The sequence below is a fragment of the Lactuca serriola genome, chromosome 8 (genome assembly GCF_051521515.1).
Source record: "Lactuca serriola cultivar US96UC23 chromosome 8, Lser_US96UC23_V15, whole genome shotgun sequence".
Taxonomy (NCBI): Eukaryota; Viridiplantae; Streptophyta; class Magnoliopsida; order Asterales; family Asteraceae; genus Lactuca; species Lactuca serriola.
In genome coordinates, this window is record NC_136415.1 from 96,433,098 (window position 1) to 96,454,505 (window position 21,408).

General features: G+C 34.0%; 2 protein-coding genes across 6 annotated transcripts; one reads left to right on the forward strand and one right to left on the reverse strand.

Annotated features, from left to right (window-relative positions):
- Nucleotides 1-11,577: 11,577 nt before the first annotated feature.
- LOC145071149 (AUGMIN subunit 8-like) lies at nucleotides 11,578-16,208 on the forward strand. Of its 5 annotated transcripts, XM_079018064.1 has the most exons (7): nucleotides 11,586-11,734; nucleotides 12,070-12,117; nucleotides 13,291-14,520; nucleotides 14,625-14,861; nucleotides 14,981-15,070; nucleotides 15,140-15,247; nucleotides 15,904-16,208. In XM_079018064.1, the coding sequence occupies exons 3-7, from the start codon at nucleotides 13,423-13,425 to the stop codon at nucleotides 15,964-15,966; spliced, it is 1,596 nt and encodes a 531-aa protein (XP_078874190.1). In that variant the 5' UTR covers nucleotides 11,586-11,734; nucleotides 12,070-12,117; nucleotides 13,291-13,422; the 3' UTR covers nucleotides 15,967-16,208. The 5 variants fall into 5 exon arrangements, with proteins under 5 accessions (XP_078874185.1, XP_078874190.1, XP_078874187.1 ...); XM_079018059.1 differs by lacking the exon at nucleotides 12,070-12,117 and having other exon boundaries at nucleotides 11,578-11,734; XM_079018061.1 differs by lacking the exons at nucleotides 11,586-11,734; nucleotides 12,070-12,117 and adding an exon at nucleotides 12,745-13,071.
- Nucleotides 16,209-16,636: 428 nt separating this feature from the next.
- Nucleotides 16,637-20,847, reverse strand: IRX3 (Cellulose synthase family protein). The gene is made up of 10 exons (XM_079018058.1): nucleotides 20,522-20,847; nucleotides 20,232-20,428; nucleotides 19,937-20,033; nucleotides 19,736-19,856; nucleotides 19,386-19,652; nucleotides 18,959-19,304; nucleotides 18,614-18,877; nucleotides 18,266-18,478; nucleotides 17,772-18,182; nucleotides 16,637-17,694 (listed from the first exon to the last, which is right to left on the reverse strand). Exons 1-10 carry the CDS (start codon nucleotides 20,790-20,792, stop codon nucleotides 16,759-16,761), a joined length of 3,123 nt encoding a protein of 1,040 aa, XP_078874184.1. The 5' UTR covers nucleotides 20,793-20,847; the 3' UTR covers nucleotides 16,637-16,758.
- Between the last annotated feature and the right edge of the window lie 561 nt (nucleotides 20,848-21,408).

Consider the following 21,408-nt stretch of genomic DNA (forward strand, 5'->3'; position numbering starts at 1 on the left):
TAAGAAATTCAAACTATAATGCAAATATCATAGACTAAGGCTCTGTTACCACTATTAGGTTTTTAGTAATCCTAATAAATAGTAAATACACAGGTATCGGAAACAACAAAATTTGTTCCAAGGAAAGTGTAGATCTAACTTGAAGATACCTTTGTTGAAATTTGAATTCTTTTATGCTCTTGGAAGAACTGGTACCTAAAGTAGAATGTCTCTAAAGAATCACACCTAAAAGACTAATTACTAGAAAATAGGAGAAAGTGATGGAGAGTCAAAATCTCGAACTTGAGAAGGCTTGGAGCAAAGGGACGAAAATTCTGGGAGCCAGGAGGGGGTATTTATAGTTGGAGGTTACTTGTAGATAAAACATGTTTGAATAATTAAATAATCCAATTTAATCCAAATTCAAATATTATGCTCATCCGTACCCTATGGACGAAAATTCATAGGATTATCCTAGGGAATTTTCGTCCAACCCTAGCAAGGGTGTCAGAATGTTCCAACTATTCAACTTTTGAATAACTACAATTCAATCCACATACTTTTAATTAATACCAAAATAATTATAATTAATTCCAGTTAATACTAAATTAATTATAACTATTTTCTAATTTATTTATCAAGCAATGATAAATTAATAAACTCTCTCTCCCTCTTTATATATATATATATATATATATATATATATATATATATATATATATATCAAATCTAAGTCGTTTACCTCTTGAGGGCAACCCTAAAAGGACTTTGTTATTATTCTCAAAATTACACCAATTAGTTATAAAATTAGATACCCATTTCCAGCAACACCAACCTCAATCATCATCTCTTTCTCTCTCTCTCACACACAACTATTAGGTTTTTACTAATCCTAATAAATAGTAAATACATAGGCATCGGAAACAACAAAATTTGTTCCAAGGAAAGTGTAGATCAAACTTGAAGATACCTTTGTCGAAATTTAAGTTCCTTTATGCTATTGGAAGAACTAGTACCTAAAGTATAATGATTCTAAAGAATCACACCTAAAAGACTAATTACTAGAAAATAGGAGAAAGTGGGGGAGAGTTAAAATCTCGAACTTGAGAAGGCGTGGAGCAAGCGACGAAAATTCTGGGAGCCAGGACGGGGTATTTATAGCTGGACATTACTTGTAGATAAAACATGTTTGAATAATTAAATAATCCAGTTTAATCCAAATTCAAATATCATGCTTATCCATACCCTATGGACGAAATTCATAGGATTATCCTAGAAAATTTTCGTCCAACCCTAGCAAAGGGTGTTAGAAGGTTCCAACTATTCAGGTTTTGAATAACTACAATTCAGTCCATATACTTTTAATTCATACCAAAATAATTCTAATTAATTCCAGTTAATACTAAATTAATTATAACTAGTTTCTAATTAATTTATCATTCTATGATAAATTAATAAACTACCTCTCTCTCTCTCTCTCTCTCTCTCCTTCTTTATTTTGTTTTTTACATTTATTGTGTGCTACAATGCACCTATAGAAATTTAGTAAAGTAAATAATTATTTAATTAAATAAATATAGATATTAAGTAATTTCTATAGTTTGTGTATATTAAATGATATCCATAATTATAATTCTTTTTTATGAAAACTAATTAAATCCATCATTAATGTGAGCAATAACATTCTTTCAGAATGAATTCGCATATAGGTTTTTATATATGAGTTCGTTTTTTGTTTCAGAACTTACTTAAAATACAATAAAGCTGTATAGAATATCAAGAATAGGAGTGTATTCTACTAGAATACACTCTCATTTTGCTGTAATACACTCTTATTCTTCTATATACGAAATCATTATGAAATAATATTATTGTTGACATTAATGACGAATTTAATTAGTTTCCATAAAATTAAGTTATAAGTATGGATAATATTTAATATATATATATATATATATATATATATATATATATAATTATTACTAAATTCTTATTGGTGCATTTTAGCACACGATAGATGTGAGAAACATTTGAATCTACCTCTTTCTTTCTCTCTCTCTCTCTCTCTCTCTCTCTATATATATATATATATATATATATATATATATATATATATATATATATATATATATATATATATATATATATATATATATATATATATATATATATATATATAGAACACCAAAAAGGTTGAGAACACGAGAACAAAATATATTCATTTGTGATTCCATGTATGCAGTTGTGGAGAAATGATAAATTTTCACGCCTTTAATTTCAATTGAAGAGAAAAAGCATATTCATGTTGATTTTGCGTTAAAAATTATTATTTCTCCACAAATGAATAATGAAATCACAAATGAATATACTTGTTCTCGCGTTCTCAACCTTTTAGGCGTTCTCATTTGATCATTTCCCTATATATATATATATATATATATATATATATATATATATATATATATATATATATATATATATATATATATATATATATCAAATCTAAGTCCTTTAGCTCTTGAGAGCAACCCTAAAAAGACTTTGTTATTATTCTCAAAATTACACCAATTACTTATAGAATTAGACACCCATTTCCAACAACACCAACCTCAACCATCATCTCTTTCTCTCTCACACACATAACTATTAGGTTTTTACTAATCCTAATAAATAGTAAATACATAGGCATCAGAAACAACAAAATTTGTTCCAAGGAAAGTGTACATCTAACTTGAAGATACCTTTGTTGAAAATTAAATTCCTTTATGCTCTTGGAATAACTAGTACCTAAAGTTTAATGTCTATAAAGAATCACACCCAAAAGGATAATTACTAGAAAATAGGAGAAAGTGAAGGAGAGTCAAAATCTTGAACTTGAGAAGGCTTGGAGCAAGGGACAAAAATTCTGGGAGCCAGGAGGGGGTATTTATAGCTGGAGGTTACTTGTAGATAAAACATGTTTGAATAATTAAATAATCCAATTTAATCCAAATTCAAATATCATGCTTATCCATACCCTATGGACGAAAATTCATAGGATTATCCTAAGGAATTTTTGTCCAACCATAGCATGGGTGTCAGAATGTTCCAACTATTCAACTTTTGAATAACTACAATTTAGTCAATATACTTTTAATGAATACCAAAATAATTCTAATTAGTTCCAATTAATACTAAATTTGTTATAACTAGTTTCTAATTAATTTACCAAGCTATGATAAATTAATAAACTACCTCTCTCTCTCTCTCTCTCTCTCTCTTTCTCTCTCCCTCCTTCTTATATATATATATATATATATATATATATATATATATATATATATATATATATATATATATATCAAATCTAAGTCGTTTAGCTCTTGAGGGATACCCTAAAAGGACTTTGTTATTATTCTCAAAATTACACCTATTAGTTATAAAATTTGACACCCATTTCCAGGAACACCAACCTCAACCATCATCTCTTTCTCTCATACTCACACAACTCCTAGAACACTACACACCACCATCACATACCACCACCCTTTGCTCTCTACCCTCATATATCCCATCTAAAACCGTAAATTTACGTCTCCTAGAATAACCCGAAATCTATAAATAATGGAATAATAACACCAATTGAAAGTCACATCACTACTGAAGGCTATCGAACACCACTAAGCGTTGCATCACCGTCTCTAACATCACGACTGAACGCCGCCTAAAGCCACACCTCATCGTCTCATATATGAAAATCTTATTCTTTGCATCCCCATCGATCCACTCATATCCAAACTTGAATATGAAGATGTGTGTCCATCGAATAAAACCCCACCCTTTTTACCTTCTCAGATGTTTGCTCTATTGTCATATTATGGTTTGGTTCTAGTATCAATTTCATATTATGGTTTGGGTTTTAGATTCTAGTTTGGGTTTGGTTCTAGTATCAATTTTTAGATTTTGTGTTCATTTGGGTTAGGGTTTTAGATTTTGGTTTCTTTTTGGTTTGGGTGGTGACTAATGGTGCTTGCGGCCTTATAAGAGGTGCAGGTAGTAATAGGTGGTGGTTGTTGGAGTTGAAAACAATGATGGGAAAGAGAACAAGAGAGAGAGAGAGAAGGGCTTTATTATTGGATTTAATGATCGAGTTAGGGTTTCTTGAACTAGAAAATAGAACTCGAGGTTTCCTCAACCCCCAAATGACAGAGAGTAAAAGTGTAATGCAACCTGCAACCAAAGCCAAATTAAAAATTGTAGCCTCGCTGCCTCAACCTCTTTTCTCGGTGAAAGTTGCGTTGGACTTCACCATGGAGGATAATGATAAGAAATTAAGAATATACTGCAAGATATATGGCTCAAAAGCATGTCAATTTCTGTTACCATATTGTTCATATGATGATTAGGGAACCAAAATTAACCATGAGGGATCTATGGAGGGAGTTGTGAGTTTCCAGTGATGGTGGTGAATGTGGCGGTGGTGTTTGTATGTATGTTTGTGTGGTTACAGAAAACATGAACCAAAAATCCAAACACACTTGTGTTTGTTCTTAAGAACCATTGTGAAGAAATCTATTGTTGGAGAGGGAGGGAGGAGAGAGAGAGAGAGAGCGAGAGAGAGAGAGAGAAAGAGAGAAGCAGATAGTCGATCGTTGTTTGTTTTTTTTTGCAGGTTTTTGGTTTCTTTTACTAGTATCTGCAATGGTAGTGTTGGATATGAACAATAATTGTAGATTTTTGTAGTTTCTTTTGGTGAAAAGCTAGATACAATATTCATCTCTTCTATATGTATTTAGGAATTAGGATATCATTGTAGCAATGATTCAATAAAAGTTGCATACCATGATTATAAACATACCCAAACACCCAAGTTGTGTTCAGATCTGGTATGAAAGAGAAAGAGAGAGAGTGAGAGAGATAGAGAGAGATGGGTGGGCCCCAAGCTTTATTATTTTTTTAACTAAAAAAATGCCAAATCATCAAGTCCACCGATCTCCACTTAAAGCACCATTATTGCCTCCTTCGATACGTACACGACTATCGCCTCCCCTAAAACTACACCACACTGCCTCCTAGATCTGTAATGAATAACCGCTCCTTCATCGATTTTTTTTACGTTCATTGATGAATATTGAGATGAAATGTCGAGATTAATCTTTATTATGATCCTTCAATGATGCAATTCAATATTTGGATGTTAGCAATTGCGAGCGTAAGTTCCAATTTCCAGTCAGATTTTCCGATGACGCTAAATCAATTTATGGAAGAAGTGTGCCGATAAGGTTTATTTTTGTTTTTCATTCGTTTAAAATTATTGCAATGTTAATATGACAAATTGCCTTTGTGATGAATCATTATAAACATATGTTTGACATCTTTGATTTGTATATATGTTTGTGATGTGTATTATTAAATTGCTTTGTGTCATTCTTTGATTATCATTATTCCACTCTAGGTTTTCATAGTTTGAATTTTCTATATATACTTGTGCTTCCATTGCGTTTAATTTCATTAGTTTATTGTTTAATTCTATTTATTAAGTTCATCTAATTCTGAATTGAAAACACCTAACACCATCAGGTTGGTATGGTTATGCTCAGGTGGTGTCCACAAACTAAACTCCTTTTCACAACATAACGAAATAGTTTGATTTGGTTAGTGTGATAACCCGAAAATTTTCGTTTGGTCAAACCCTAAAGTCAATCACTTCAAATTATAAGTCAAGTTTATTTTTATTTATTTAAAAGTAAATTTAACGTTCGTTTGATTATAATAATAATTATTCTTTAACCGAACGGGTGAAAGGAAGTGCCGTCTCGAGTCTTGAAATTCCAAAACCGCAAGTACCACGTAGTTAAGAAATTCACGGCCAAACTTTTATGTTTGGGCCGTAAATTCTTCCAAAACCGTAAACTCATGCCTTAAGCAAGAGTTTACTCCCCAAAGCACCTCACTTCTTACTTGCAATCTCAAGAGCAAACTCTAAACACTCTCAACTACCATCCCGTCTTTCACCCGATTTCCCGAAAACGTAAGTACATCTTGGCTTGATTTGTTGTTATATCATAACAACTAGTGATTATACATCTTTTCATCCATCAAATTTTGTGTTTTGTTTAGATTTCCAAAACACCAAGAACACCAAGAACACACACTAGTGTTCTTGGGTCCTTAGCACATTTTCAAGCTTCTAAATAGTAAGTGCTTCTACCCTAGTGTATTGTACAGCTTATTACCTTTCCAAGCATCAAGAAAATGTCCCAAGAACACCAAGAACACCAAGAACAAGGTGTTCACAGCTCAAGAAGTCCTTGAACCGTAAACACCAAGTAAAGGTGCCAAAGGGTGCCTTAGTCCTTCACAATGCCTTAGGGACATGCCTAGATCCTTCCTTGATGTTTTTAACACATAAAAAGACACAAAAATCCATCTTTTATATGTGTTTACGGTGTGGGGAGCTCCCAAAACCGTAAACACCCCAAAGTAAGTATAAATGCCCCATTTTCCTTCCTATGCCGTAGAAGCTAGCATGGATCCATTCTTTGTTGAGCTAAGGACTTGAAAAAACCCCAAAATACCATAAACCTTTTGAGTTTACGGTAGTAAACTCAAATGAAAATGGTTTAGGGACCGTAAACTCCAATTAGGGTTGAATTGGTGCCCTAACTTCTTCCATAGGCTTATACTTCAAGTAGAAAAGCTTATAGGGACTTTTTAGACTTCAAACCAACAAATGGTCAAAAGAGTAGGAGCTTTCGGCCGTAAACTCAAGGGTTTACGGCCGTAAACTCTTTTAGTTGTGACCACAAAACCGTAAACTCCCTTAGGGAGTTTTCCTTGAACCTTACACTCACTAGCCATGCCCTACAACACTTGGTTGCAACCCTTGTGATCTTTAACACTTGAAACAAAGTGTTCCCATGTCCTAGAGTGTCTTAACTTGATTAATTAGTTATTAATTGACTAATTAGATTACACATATGTCTATTATATAATAACTAGGATCATAGAGTGTGTTCAAGACTTCACTTGACACCTAGTAATCCTACATCTTCAGTTCATTCAAACCATTTGCTACAGGTGAGTTCATACCCCTTGAATTAACCTTTTAAATGTTTCTAAATGACTTTAAATAGTTTATGGAGGAGAATACAGGTTGAATCATGCTAGTTATTATATCAATCACATGTGATTAATAACTAACATGCGATAAGATTTACTATACGTTAGTTGTTTTACTAAACAAATTTCTTCAAATGTTTCATTAAAGGTTTTATATGTTCAAAACTCTTTATCAAACCGCTTTATAAACCAACATCAAGTCGAACTTTTCTTAGATATTAATCTTTTTCAAAGGCTTTATAAAACTCCTTTTATGCTTTTATATTATCAAATACATGCCTGTATATGTATGGTTATATAAGTAATGCTTGAAGGACTTAGGAAGGCTATCCCGCTTTATTTCCTTTTCCTCGTTGGGATGTGGTCTGGTAGGGTATCGAGTACCCGTCCGAAGGTCATTCAACTATTAGTTATATATAATGTATACATATATAGACATAAAAGTACCCTCAGTCAGTTCAATACCTTTGGCTAGCAAAGGTATACCTTCAGTATACTTGTACCTTACTAGTAACTATTATAGGTATAGTTAGGAGATACTACTTACCATTCCAAGTACAAGGAATACACCAGAGTTAGTTCATTCATGAGTTTATACTAAATGATATATGAAGGGATACACTTACTTGAATACACTTACATATATGAACATAATAGTTCTAGTCAGCCAGTTCAGTACCTTTGGGTAGCAAAGGTATACGTTCATATATCCCTAGTAAGCTATTATATGTATAGTTTGGGCCTATATGATTTGGTAATAAATATGGATTTCGACCTAGCGATTCGTTGCGGAAGTCACCTTTAGTTCCAAATGTAGAATAGGGACTACCAATCATATTATTACTTACCTACAACGGGTCTCGTGAGAAGACTACTTACTTACTAGACGGGACTAACCATTCCGGCACCCAACTGTTAGCAACAGAGGTAATGAACATCTACAGATGCCTACGGTTAATACTTATATCAGGGTACCTTTACGGGACTAACCAGTCCTACGCCCTGCTATATGCTACAGAGGAAAATGAACATCTACAGACGTCTAAGGTTATTACTATTTCGGTAGTCGTGATGTCGGGTTGATCCTAATACAAAAGGATAAACACTTACATGGCTATATTTTTCCTATTACTTTTATTTTGTGTTACATTCACATGAATGATGAGGTAGAATATATATATATATATATATATATATATATATATATATATATATATATATATATATATTGTTAATAGTAGTCATACAAGGGAAAAACCATCTTTGTTACTTTCAAAACACTTAGGTCTTGGTAGAAGATTTCATCTATACTAATAGAAATCATAGGGATTTCTAGGGTTTTTCAAACGCTTTCCTTTACTTACAAACATTTCCACACTTGTACGAACTTTCTTTCAAAACAATGTCAAGACTTTCATTACAAGTTTTACAAATCAAAGACACATTAATACTTATGAATTCACCAGCTTTTTGGCTGATACTTGCTTTCAAAATAACTTGTATTCTCAGGTCACAAATAGACAGGTACGACGACCAGGTTTTGTGAAGATGGAGCAGTTCAGACTCGTCTTTTATTTTTATTGTGCATTTTGTTGTCTTATACTATGAAAGAACACACGTGTAACTAAAATTATACTATTAATGCAATGGATGATGTTGTTGTTTGTTTACTACTTTGCATTGTTGTGATACATTACATGATATCCTCCGCCCCAGAACGTTTCCGCCGTTCCGATTTTGGGGTGTGACAGTTAGCTCTTAGTTTCCGATTTGATTTTGGATTCATTTCACACGAAATAAATTGCTTTCAATAGATATAAACTACAAACCATTTTTTTTTCTAATTTTTGTTCACATGTAAATCACAAGTGATTCACATATGAATCAAATGTGATTCATATGAAAAGTCTTATGTAATTCACATATAATGTCATATGTAAATGTGATTCATATGTGAATCGCATGTGATTCATATGTTAATCATATGTAAATCACATATGTATTTTTGGTATTGTTTTTGCATCAATAAATTATTATTATTATTATTATTATTATTATTATTATTATTATTATTATTATTTTAATTTATTTTGTATATTTGGTAGAAATTGTGTTGAATATTGAAGAGGTGGAAAATGATAAATTGAAGAAAATATGGAAATATTGACATAGACATGAAAATGCTTTGAAAAATTGTATCATTTTTTTTTGTTTTTTATATTTTATTTTGTATCGAATAGAATACTTATTCTATTTTGTTTATAGATTAGTAAATAAATTGAGTTTTCATATGATTTCATTACAAATATTCCAGTATATGAAATATGCATATATGCATTTGTAAAAAATATGCACATATGTATCTAAAATGTTGGTTTTTTTGGTTAAACATTATTGTATTTTTTAAATATTTTAGTTTTTTTATTGATTTTTTAATGCTTTTAAAAAAATTATAGTTTTTTTTAAAAAAATATTTTTCCACTTTTTTTTTTCAAAAATTCATGTTTTCTATAAAAAAAATTAAAAATCTGCACTTTTTTAAAAAAATCGAAAAATACTATTTTTAAAATAATCCGAAAATTTGATTTATTATGTAAATTTTTAGACATTTCTATTAATATTTTCAGTAACACAAAAAATTAAATATTAAATGAGATTGATAACCAAAAGGCTTCTAGCCCGGTGGTATCGGGTGTTGCCCTCCATTATAGAGGTTGAGGGTTCAAGTCTCATTAGAAACATAGGTGAAATTAAGAGTAGTTTAGGTGTAGATAGGATTGTCGTTCTAAAAAAATGAGATTGGTAAGATAACAATCATGTCCTTAATGAATTACTTTTGATCTAACGGTCCACTTTAAGTTCTCGGGAAACTATGAGTTCATAACCGATCTCACTTCTATATATATATATATATATATATATATATATATATATATATATATATATATATATATATATATATATATATAGATTAAACACATAATTTGACATTTAAACTAAAGACGAACTGTATATTTTTTCAAAAAATTATAAAATCCGACGCGAGACCCAAGGGAGAGGGGGGGGGGGGGGGGGGGGACTATGTAGGTTTCAAATTTTAGAAAATCCAATGTATTGTGTTTAGGATGAAAATCTAAGGGGGTGTTTCGATAGGAAAAAAAGAGGTGCTTATTGCTTATTCCTACAATAAGCTAATTTAGGTGTTTGGATAAAATTCAGCTTATTAGGCTAAATAAGCTAATTTTAATAAGCATCCTTCCCCATGCTTATTGCTTATTCCCACCACAAATAAGCTATAAACAATAAGCTAAAAATCTAATCCAAACACCCCCTAAATTTTAGTATCTAACTTAAAAATATAAAAACTGCTAATTTCTTTTCTCTTTTCTAATATAGTGTAATTTTCAGAAAAGTATAAATTGGCGAATGAATGAACAGATCTTGAGCCCCACAAGGCAGAGACATATCGAGAGAATTGTAATCGATACATCGTGCTTGGTTCTAGTGGTCCTAATTGGGGTTTTTGTTAGCATGTTGTATTCCAATTTCCTAATTATAAGAAGCTGATGTATAACATATCTTTTTATATGAACCAAATAAAATTAATTCTTATGTTGAAAGATGGAGGTGTCTTATTCATCAAGTAAAATTTTCTCATTAACATGGTCTAATCGTTATACAAACTTTGAAGGTTTTTTAACCATTATATACAAGGCTTTTAGGGTTTATTTGTTTTTAAATTAGTTTATGTCTGTATATGGATGCTTCTCGAAAATAAATGATAAGTGAAAAACTATTGTTTGTTTTGGCCTTTTGGGTCAAAATTATCTTAAAATTGGTCAAATGTATGAGAAGTGGAGATCTAACAATGTGATATCGGCATATAAAAACATAGGAGATGCACAAAGCTATGACACTTATATGTTCAAATCAAACGTGATTGATTTCTTAGTCACAAAGAACCGTTGTTGTTATATGATGAGAAACAGAATCCCTGAAAATTGGAATTGAGAAATGATTTGGTTATTTGTGTTCATGGGTTTTTTTTGTTATTTAATAAATTTCAAACTTTATTATTGATTATGTTAATGGCTATATTTTACGGGCATTTTACTCTATGCACACAAAATACTACAACTACAAATCTACAATGCTTATAATATATATATATATATATATATATATATATATATATATATATATATATATATATATATATATATATATATATATATTTTTAACTATCTTCAAAGTATTTGTAATATATAAGTTACATATTAAATTTATGTTTGTAAGCTTTTAATATTAAAAATAAGATGTATTTTCTTTTCTTTTTGGCCAGGGTCATGCCAGATTATACCTACAAGCTTTTCCGGATCAGATTTTGTATGCTACAATTTCACTAAAAATATTAATATTTTAATTAAAAAATATTAAATGTTATTTTGGTCATTAGTAAAATGTGACAAAATACTCATCTCTTCTCCTTCAACCGAACGATTAACTGTTTATAACTAGAAGCCGTCTCTCTTTCTCTCTCCCGCTTTTCGAATTCCTGATATTGACTGATTCAATATTCAAAACTTAACGGCTGCGTCGCCGGAATATTCAGCCCTCTCAGCAATCTCCGGTCATCTAGTCTAATTGATCACCGGTCAGATTATTTTTCACTCTATCCTGTGTTTAATTTGTGTGCATCCGGTGAAAATTTCAAATTACGTTTAGTATCGTTTAAATTGTTGACTAGATTAACTAATTCACCGTCAACTTTCAGTTTCGAGGTCAAATTTAATGTCATTAATGGTGAATCAGGAGTTAGAAGTTTAATCAGTTTTTATTGAATATTTATTTTCATGTCTACGGTATCCGAGAGCATCGAGATGAAAAAGAATAGAATCAATCTCTATGCAGATCTGTTTTAGTTTATAGAAAAATATATGATGTAGAATGATAGTATATTTTATATTGATATCTCTTACTTCGACACAGTTCCTGATATTTCAGACAGAAATCTGTGGAATCCAGCCACTACATCATGTATGGTTCTCTGAATTTTTTACTGTTATATTATAGAAAATAGGGATTTTTGTAATTTGTATGAGGTTTCTTCCTTGGTTCTTAAAAGTATCAAATTGATATAAATATATTGATCTTTTGAACAAAGTCAATAACTATGATAAGTATCAAAAGAGTATCATATATGTAGCTTCTGAGTTTTGAATATGTATGATATAGGGTTCATACATCTATCATTAAGTGGTATTTGGTTAAAAGGTGTTCATGTTGTTTCATTTCAGCTTAATCAATCTCAATATGCATTTCATTATGTAATAATGAGATCTTTACCTAAATATCTTTTAGCCTTTAGTTAATTAGGTTGAGTTTTATATTGATAAATAGTATATGTTTTGTGTCTGTGTGAACGGATTCAGTGAATTAATCACAAGGAGGGACAATGATCCTGTTTGGCACATGGTCCTCCATGGATGCTTCCATAATCCCATCATTACATGCTTATTATTGACCATAATCTAATATTTACAGTTAACCTTTGACTGTAAATGTAAAAAGTAAGCTTCTAAAGTTTAAAAATCCAAAATGTTGATTGTATTAAATAATCTTTACTCAGATGTAGACAAACAAAGAATAAATATAAAGTATTAGACAATCTGGTGGGATTGTATTTTTGTTCATCAATGTTTTCAAGATTATATTGTGTGAATTTCCGCCATTACTCTGCAACTCCTTTTCCTTTCAGTCCTGTCGACCATGGCAAATCCGTGAAAGAGACAACAGGTGGCAGTTTTTGTGTTTTTTAGCAGGATTCTTCTCATAATCTTATCCTACGCACCCCTCCATCTCATCTCTTGTACCTATCGCCTTCCCTTTCTTCCTACTGTTTCCAGTATTCGAGTTAAATGGGTTGCATTCCTCCAATCAAACAAACGCACTTTTCCCTTTTTTTTATGAGCTGTAAGAGTAAGTGTAAGTGTAAGTGTAATATTCTTAAAGTGCAATTTTCTTGATGATGTTTAGTTGTTTATGATCATATTTAGTTTGTTATTATGATTCAAAGATATCCATTTGCTTTATTTTGGCTCCAAGTTACAAAAGGTTTCGCATTTTCAGATCTGTGTGCCTGTAAAGATGTGTACTTTTTATCACTTTTTTTCTTTTTTCATCATATTATCTTCTGTTTAATAATGACAGTGAAAGGATAGAACAGAAGAAGAAGAAGAAAGCAAATTCCATCGTCTTTTCAAGAAATTCGTGGATTATTTTTGGCAAATGTGTTGTTCGTGTGATAGAAGACATCAATGTGGTTGAATTCGAATAGAGTGGATGGACGTATGTGAATCAAATCAAGCATCAGACACCCGAAAGATCAAAAACAATGGAAGAATTCATCGGGACGTTAATTCAAGGTACAAATCACCTACACCACGGCGTTTTCCATCTCCAAACACCAAAACAACAGTCACAACTTCAACGTCAGCGCCGATTTCAAAGAGAGCTGTATCCGCCGGACGCAGACAACCGCCAGCGGCAGCAACACCACCGTCGCCGCCGTCCCCCTCCACCCCAGTTCACGATACATCTATTTACACCGAACTCGCCGCAAGAAAGGCGACTGGTAGTAGTAAATTGCCGGAGTCGTTATGGCCTTCAAGAATGCGAAGCCTAAATGTTGCTTTCCAATCAACAGCATTTTCAATGCCGATTAGTAAGAAAGAGAAGCCTCCTCCTCAAGCCATGTTTGATCGGACATTGAAGCCTTCGTCAAATGTCGGCCATAAACCGACTGTAACACCACCACAACCGACATACCGGAAAGCTACGCCGGAGAGAAATAGAAGTCCTCTCAAAGGCAAAAACACCATCGATCACTTAGAAAATTCTAAACCTTTCGATCGATTTGATCACCATAGATGGCCTAACAGAACCGGGTCTTCTAATGTTTTAACCAAAAACATCGACCCACCCGATCATGAACCCGTAACTCCAAAATCCACAAACGGAAATTCAAGAAAACCATCGTCGCTTTCCTATAATCCACAAAGAATATCCAATCTTTTATCCGAAAAAAACTCAATTCGATCTCAGTCGCCAAATAAGTCATCTGGTATCATTTCACGAGGTGTCAGTCCATCGCGAACAAGGGTTTTAATTTCTCCACCACCACCACCACCCGCCGCCGCTAGAGGCGCCAGTCCTAGTCGCGGCGTGACGTCATCTACTCCTACTCCTTCCCCCCAATTACGCAATTCGAATACAGTCTCTGTTCTCACATTTATCGCCGACATTAAAAAGGGGAAAAAGGTTGCAAATCGAATAGAAGACGCTCATAATCTACGCCTACTTTACAACCGGCAAGTCCAGTGGCGTTTCGTTAACGCCGGCGCGGAAGCCACCTTAAATTCTCAGAAACTAACGGCTGAGGTAAGAGGTTTGGTTCTTTCATTTGTCTGTTTTGTAAATATTAATTAAAAATTAAAATAGTATTCTGAAAACCGATATTGATATTATCGTATTTTGTGATGCAGAGATCTTTACTTAATGCACAGAGAACAACGTCACGACTTCAAGATTCAGTAACTGCAAAGAGGGTTAACATCAACCAGATGAAACTGCAGTTAAAGCTTTACTTGATTTTAATGACTCAAACTGGTTACTTAAATCAATGGTGTTCAATTGAAAGAGACCATAATTTTGCATTACATGGTGCTATTGAAGATCTAAAAGCAAGTACTTTACGCCTTCCTGTTACCGGATGGGCAACGGTATGTTTTTGATGCCTACGTGGCGTCCACATAGACAAAATCGAATAACCTATATATTAATATTAATATTAATATTAAACTAATAATAAGTAATAACACTTGTTTTTACAATTTACAAGGCAAATATACAAAGTGTGAAGTCAGCGGTTTATTCAGCTATTCAAGTAATGCAGTCGATTGGATCCTCCTTACAATCTACACTATCAAGAGTAAGTTCTATATCTTTTATTACTTGAAGTTTATATAAAAAGTGAATAAATAAATTCCTTTTGTTACAGTTGGAGGGGACAAATTGGGTGGTTTCTGAACTTGCAACTGTAGCAGCACAAGAAAGAGCTCTTCTTGATCAATGTGAAGCTTTATTAACTTGTGCATCTTCTCTACAGGTAAATAAACATTTACATTTTAAATGGTCAAAAAAGTTTATTAAAAAACATATTTACATATTAGTCCCACCACTTTTTAGTAAAGCATAACAGTAACATTCTATGTTTAAGTTATGGGCAGGAAGTTTAGGTAGCCTAGTGGTCCTCCATCATGCCATATGCAATTAAAGCATATGGTATGTGTCTGTGTGATGTGATGTGCCATATGACTATGATATGTCTCTTTTAATTGGGTAATTTTCTTTCTTCTCATTGATACAATAATAGGGTTCACGCGTGTAGTTGCGTATTGAAACTTTTGGCAACATTCTACATTTTCGGTTGTATAAAAAATGCGATCTTTCTATTCTTAGAAACGTAATTATGTAGTGTGTATAGAAATTAGTTAGGTTGGCAAATTAGGTAATTCGTTTTCATGCTTTTAGAGATTGTGGACCACTTGCCCATTAAGAAGCTTATTAATGAACATGGTTGTTATAAATGCCACAAACATAATGTCTTTTGTCCCACAAACATGGGGACCTAAGTATGGGCCTCTTGTATTTCTGTGAAATAGGTCAAGAGTTCGAGTTTTAGCAGCTACAATGTAACAAGAATAAGACTTTTGTAGAAATGTTTGGATTATCTTGATGTTGATTTTTTTTGGATATATACAGGTAGAGGAATACACCCTTAGGACACATCTCATACAGTTGAAACAAGATTTGAAGAGTCTATGATTTCGCCCATAAATGACTCCATCCATGTTCTACACTAACTTCACTTTATATTCTTAAGAAAAAAAAAAGAAAATACGTCAACGACAACATATAGTGTGTGTACAGTTTTCTTTTGTGTGTGTGTGAGTGCTTCTTTTTCTCCCATCACTTTAGGAGAGGTGTTGGGGGGTAATTATAGCAAAAAAATGTTACCGGTTTATGTATCCATATCAATGGTAATGCAATGGTTCTAGCTTTATTCCTCTTCTTATTGTCATTTTTAACATCTTTACTAGAAAAGAAATGCAAAAAAGAAATTACAAGTTAGAGTAAATTAGAGCTTTTGTCAACACGGCATCTCTTATGTCTATGTTAAATGACAAATATGTCCTTGTCTTCTTCATCTTCTTCATCTCATCTTCAAAAAAAATCCTAATAAAAAAACACATTTTAACTAACCCATAAAAGTTCAAATCTAAGATTAAAGTAAAAACAAAGGAAAATCAAAACTCAAAAAAAAAAAAAAGTTACTGTCGGGGGACCAAACATGCAATGATACCATGCTTTAAGGACCATAGTGCCACAAACCAAACATATGGATGAAATGTGTAATTTACTCTAGAATTTAAACTTTGTTGTATGCTTAAACGTCACAACACAGAAATTCAAAATATATCATCAGAAAACACTCTCAATAGAAACAAACTTTCTTTGATCGGCATTAGATTACAATCTTAACAGAAACAAACTTTTTTCATCGAGTACAATGAACAAAACTTTTCACTTGAAGGAGGAGGTATTTCATGTTCATGTTCAGCAATTGAGTCCACATTGCTTGACATCGGGTCCTTTAGTTTTCAACACAAACGGGTCAATCCTGACCCAAAGCAACGAGAAGATAGAAGCAAGAAGAATAGACCATATAACCACAATAGTCGGGGTTCTATTCTGCTTTCCCATGAGACCTTTAAGAAACGGGTAAAGATGAACAATCACCCAAAACGCAAAGAACAACTTCCCGAATAGTGGGCCCCACGATTGGTACCCGTTGTTAATCGCATCAGAAATCCCCGCCACAACCCCCACCATGTTAATGATCAAAATAGTAGTCGGAGGAATGAGTAAAGTTGTCCATTTAAACGCGTACAACTCCCCAAAATCCTCATCATCCGAAGCTTTCGATGTCACTGTGAAATTCGTATCTATTCCCGCCAAAATCTTTAACAAACCTTGTACAACCGCAAACAAATGAGCCGATACACCACCAATCACCCAAAATTGCTCGTTCCTCCACCACTCCTCAATGCTGACACCGCTCCACCGGAGCTCGAGAATTCCGGTGGTGAAAATGGAGAGAAAAAGAGAAATGAAGAAGAGACTTGCTAAGGTGCTAATCTCCGGCATGATGAACTTTCCGGTGAGGAGGCAGACGGCGGGGAGGGTGCAGTATGCGAGGAGGGGGAGGGAGGTGAAGGGGTAGACGGTGGTGTTGACATAGGATAACCGCTCGAGCCATTTTAGGTTACCGCCTTTGTAGCCATACCAAACGGGGCTGTGCCGACTGAAAAAGATCTCGACTGATCCCAGGGCCCACCGGAGGACTTGATTTAGACGATCCGAGAGATTGATCGGAGCGGATCCTTTGAAGGCGGGTCGTTTTGGCATACAGTATATCGACCTCCATCCACGACAATGCATCTTGAATCCTGTTAGAATGTCTTCCGTGATCGACCCATAAATCCAGCCCAACTATATGATAAAGGGAATTTGTGAGAGGAGGTGAATATGAGATTCAATCAACTAACATACAAATAATGTGTTTTTACCTCCAAACCCCATTCGGTTTTGTCTTCATACCCACAACTGATGACATGAATGGCTTCTTTGAGAAGCGATGCGGGGCTTGAAGATGGTGGAACTCCACCATCCACCATTAAAGTGGAGGTGACAAAGATAGCCGATTGTCCAAACTTCTTTTCAAAGTTCATTTGAGATTTCAAAAGTTCTTTATCATCATCGTATCCTTGGATGTTTTCCAAATCGCCACCCGGTCCATGTTTTTCATACTTGGGAAGCTTCTTACGGCGTCCAAAACAAGGGCAGCAGTCACAACTCACCATTTTCGGCCTCTTGGGACCCTTTGGTGGGTCATACCCGTATAATGCTTGTCTTCTGAACACACATCCTGTTCCGACATATACCGGGCCTTGAATTCCATCTAAACCCTTCATGTTAATCTGAAAAAAGACAAAAACATACATCGATTAAACACCAAATTTCAATATCATTAAATAAAAACTAATAGTTTTTGTATGTTTACATCGAAGAAGACGGTGTTCCTATTGGCATATCGATCGTGCCTGTCTATGCCATCGAACCTTTGTGGAAACTGAACGTAGCAAACCTTTCTTCCTATTTGTGGATCCATCAAGAAACACATCGCCTCTCGTGCAGCCTTGCTATTGTTTAAGTAATGATCACAATCCAAGTTCAGCATAAAAGGAGCATTCGTCAAAACCGCGGAAACTCTCACCTGTAAATCCAAAAAACATCCACAACAATCACATATTCGTTACAATTATATTTCTCTTCAAAATAGCCCTTAAAAAAGGGTAGACTACAAGATGTATAGTCAGATGAGACTGTGTCAAGCTGATGTGATCATTACCAGGGCATTCATGGCACCGGCTTTCTTGTGATGTTGAAAACCAGGTCTCTTTTCACGAGAAACATAAACAAGACGAGGAAGTTCGTTTCCTTCGACATCAGTCCCTCCACTTTGACCAAGAAACACTTGAATCATTCCCGGGTGATCTTTCGTGTTATTCCCCGGCCACGGTGTCCCATCTTGCATGATCCAACCTTCCGCAGGTACTTTTATAGCTTTCGCTACAAGCGCATTAACTCGTACCTTAAATTCTTCATATTCTCTCTACAAAAAAACAATTTTTAATATGGTATCAGAGCCTGTTTACACTAAAACATCATAGAAAAAATATTAAATAATAAATACCTTCATGGCGCGTCTTTCCTTGACAAACGTGGGTTGAACTTTATCCTTAAGGTAATCGATTTTATCCGAAAAGTACATTTCAGGAGCTCGCGGCTCAATTGTAAATTTCTTACAAAACGGAACCCATTTTCGTGCGAATTCCGCGGTTTCCGATAGTGATTCGAAGGTAAGCATGGAAGCACCATCATCAGATATGTAACATGAGATTTTATCAACCGGGTAATCCATAGCTAGAATTGATAAAACGGTGTTAGCTGTAACAAGTGGAGGTTCCTTCAATGGATCCACTGTACTCACAAATATATCCACCGGACACAACATATTCGGCTCACCTTCCCTCTCATACCTGTGCATCACAAAACCAATGAGCTCACAAATTTTAACATGATATCAGAGCCAGTTATTAGTCTGTGATCATGATCACTACCTGAGAGAAAGGCGATCTAGATAAGTTTCGCGATCTATAGGGAACCATTTCGGGAACTGATCGAGGATCCATGAGAAAGCGAACCAGATCTCACAGATAACAGATGTCAACCATAACCCAAATGCATCATGCACAGGGTTCATGATTCTGTAACGAAGAAAGATTGCCAAGATAAAAAGACGAGCCACAATCACCATTCTGTAAGGATTGATCTTGCTGGATGCAATCGGTACTTTTCTTGAAAGTGGTTGTCTTGCTTCATCTAACCTGTATCATATGAAAAGATTGAATTTTATACGAGTCGATAAAAGTTTGAAACTTTATTATATTGAGGACAAAATTAAACATACATGGCCATATCAGCATCAGCTGAATCATCAACTTCAGTACCAAGATTTCCTTGCTGCATTTTCCAGTCATCCATTCTTTCTTTCCACCCTCCATCTTTTTTTTCATCCCATCTTCCACTTCCTATGAAAGGAATTCATCCAATTATTATTTCATAACTATTAATTCTTTCAAATGACATAAAAAAAAGTTAAAAAATGTACCAATCTCATGAGCCGAATAAGGATGCACACGTTTATGAAGTGAGGACAACGTTTGCTCTCCATGAGGTTGGCTCGATATTGGAAACTCGCCACTTACCTACATCCATGGCACTTAATCTAGTTAGTTCTCGGTGTTTGTTAGTGTCTCACATCAGCTATACACAGTCTACTCTGTCTTTGTATATATTAGAGACTAGAGAGAGATTCCCTGATTCAACATTTCTTACTAACATGATATCACCTAGACACAATCTTATCTGTCTCGATCTTTATAAAAACAAAAGTTGTTCCTTACGGGTTTCGAACGGCCAGCAATGACAGGTGGATATTGAGCATTGTCATCATCTTCATGTCCTCGACCATAACTCATCTTTCCTTGAAGCATTGCTTCTGCAATAGTGTTGTTCTTGTTTTGATCATCATCAATATTGAATTCATGTTCAATGTCATCCACATCTTCCTCATCGTCGTCTCCTTCAACCCTAGGACTTCCTATAAATGTATAATTAATATTTAATACTTAATCCATTCGTAAGAAAAACAAACCTGGATAAGAATTTGAGTTTTTTGAGGTCAAAGTCAAACCTTTGAGACGTTTGTATCGGGTTTTGCATTGAGGGCAGTTCTGGCTACCTTCTCTTCTCTCATACTCATAGCATGGTCGGCACACCGGAAAACCACACTCGTTACATGCTACAAACAAATCTCCGGCGACTGTGACGCCGATCTCGTCACCACATATCTCACAGACTTGACCAGTCAAATCCTTCAAAGGCTTGTGTTCTTCGTGGCCATGGATGACTACGAGCTCGTTCCGGTTGTGAGATCCGGCGACTAGGCCGGCGCTGGCTTGCATGGTGGAGAACACAGGGTGGTGGTGGTGGTGGTGGAGGTGGAGGTGGAGATGGAGAGAGGTGAAGGGTTCCTTTTAATGGAAAGAACGAGGGGTGTTGTTTTCGTTTTAGATTCGAGGTGTCCCTCATGTACCTATAGGTTTGTTGCAGGGTCTCCGTTGCCTTTAAGTTAAGTTTCCCTCTCGTTTTTCTTCAACTACTTTTATATATGGTTTCTTTATTTCAAAGATTTTAGTAAATTAATTAATTGATATATAGTACTTGAGAGACTCCATATCTCTTGGATAGTTTGATTTTTGTATGTTCTCTGATTATTTTGTATCATAATATTAACTATATCTCTAGAATAAATGTTGAATAATGCTAATTCTTTGATAGATAACAACTATAGATTACATTCTAATCATAAATACAACAAAAACATTCAAAAATCAGATCCAAAAAGTCAAACGTAAAATTGCTAAAAGTCTATTGTGTTTGTGCTTGTTTAGTTGTACATTAACGCATTGCTTAAAATCAAAAATTAAATATTTTTATTATTAAATGGATTTCTAGAAATAGTTGAGATCTAAAAAAGTTATCATATAAAAATTATTCGGATGCCGTATGGAATGATGG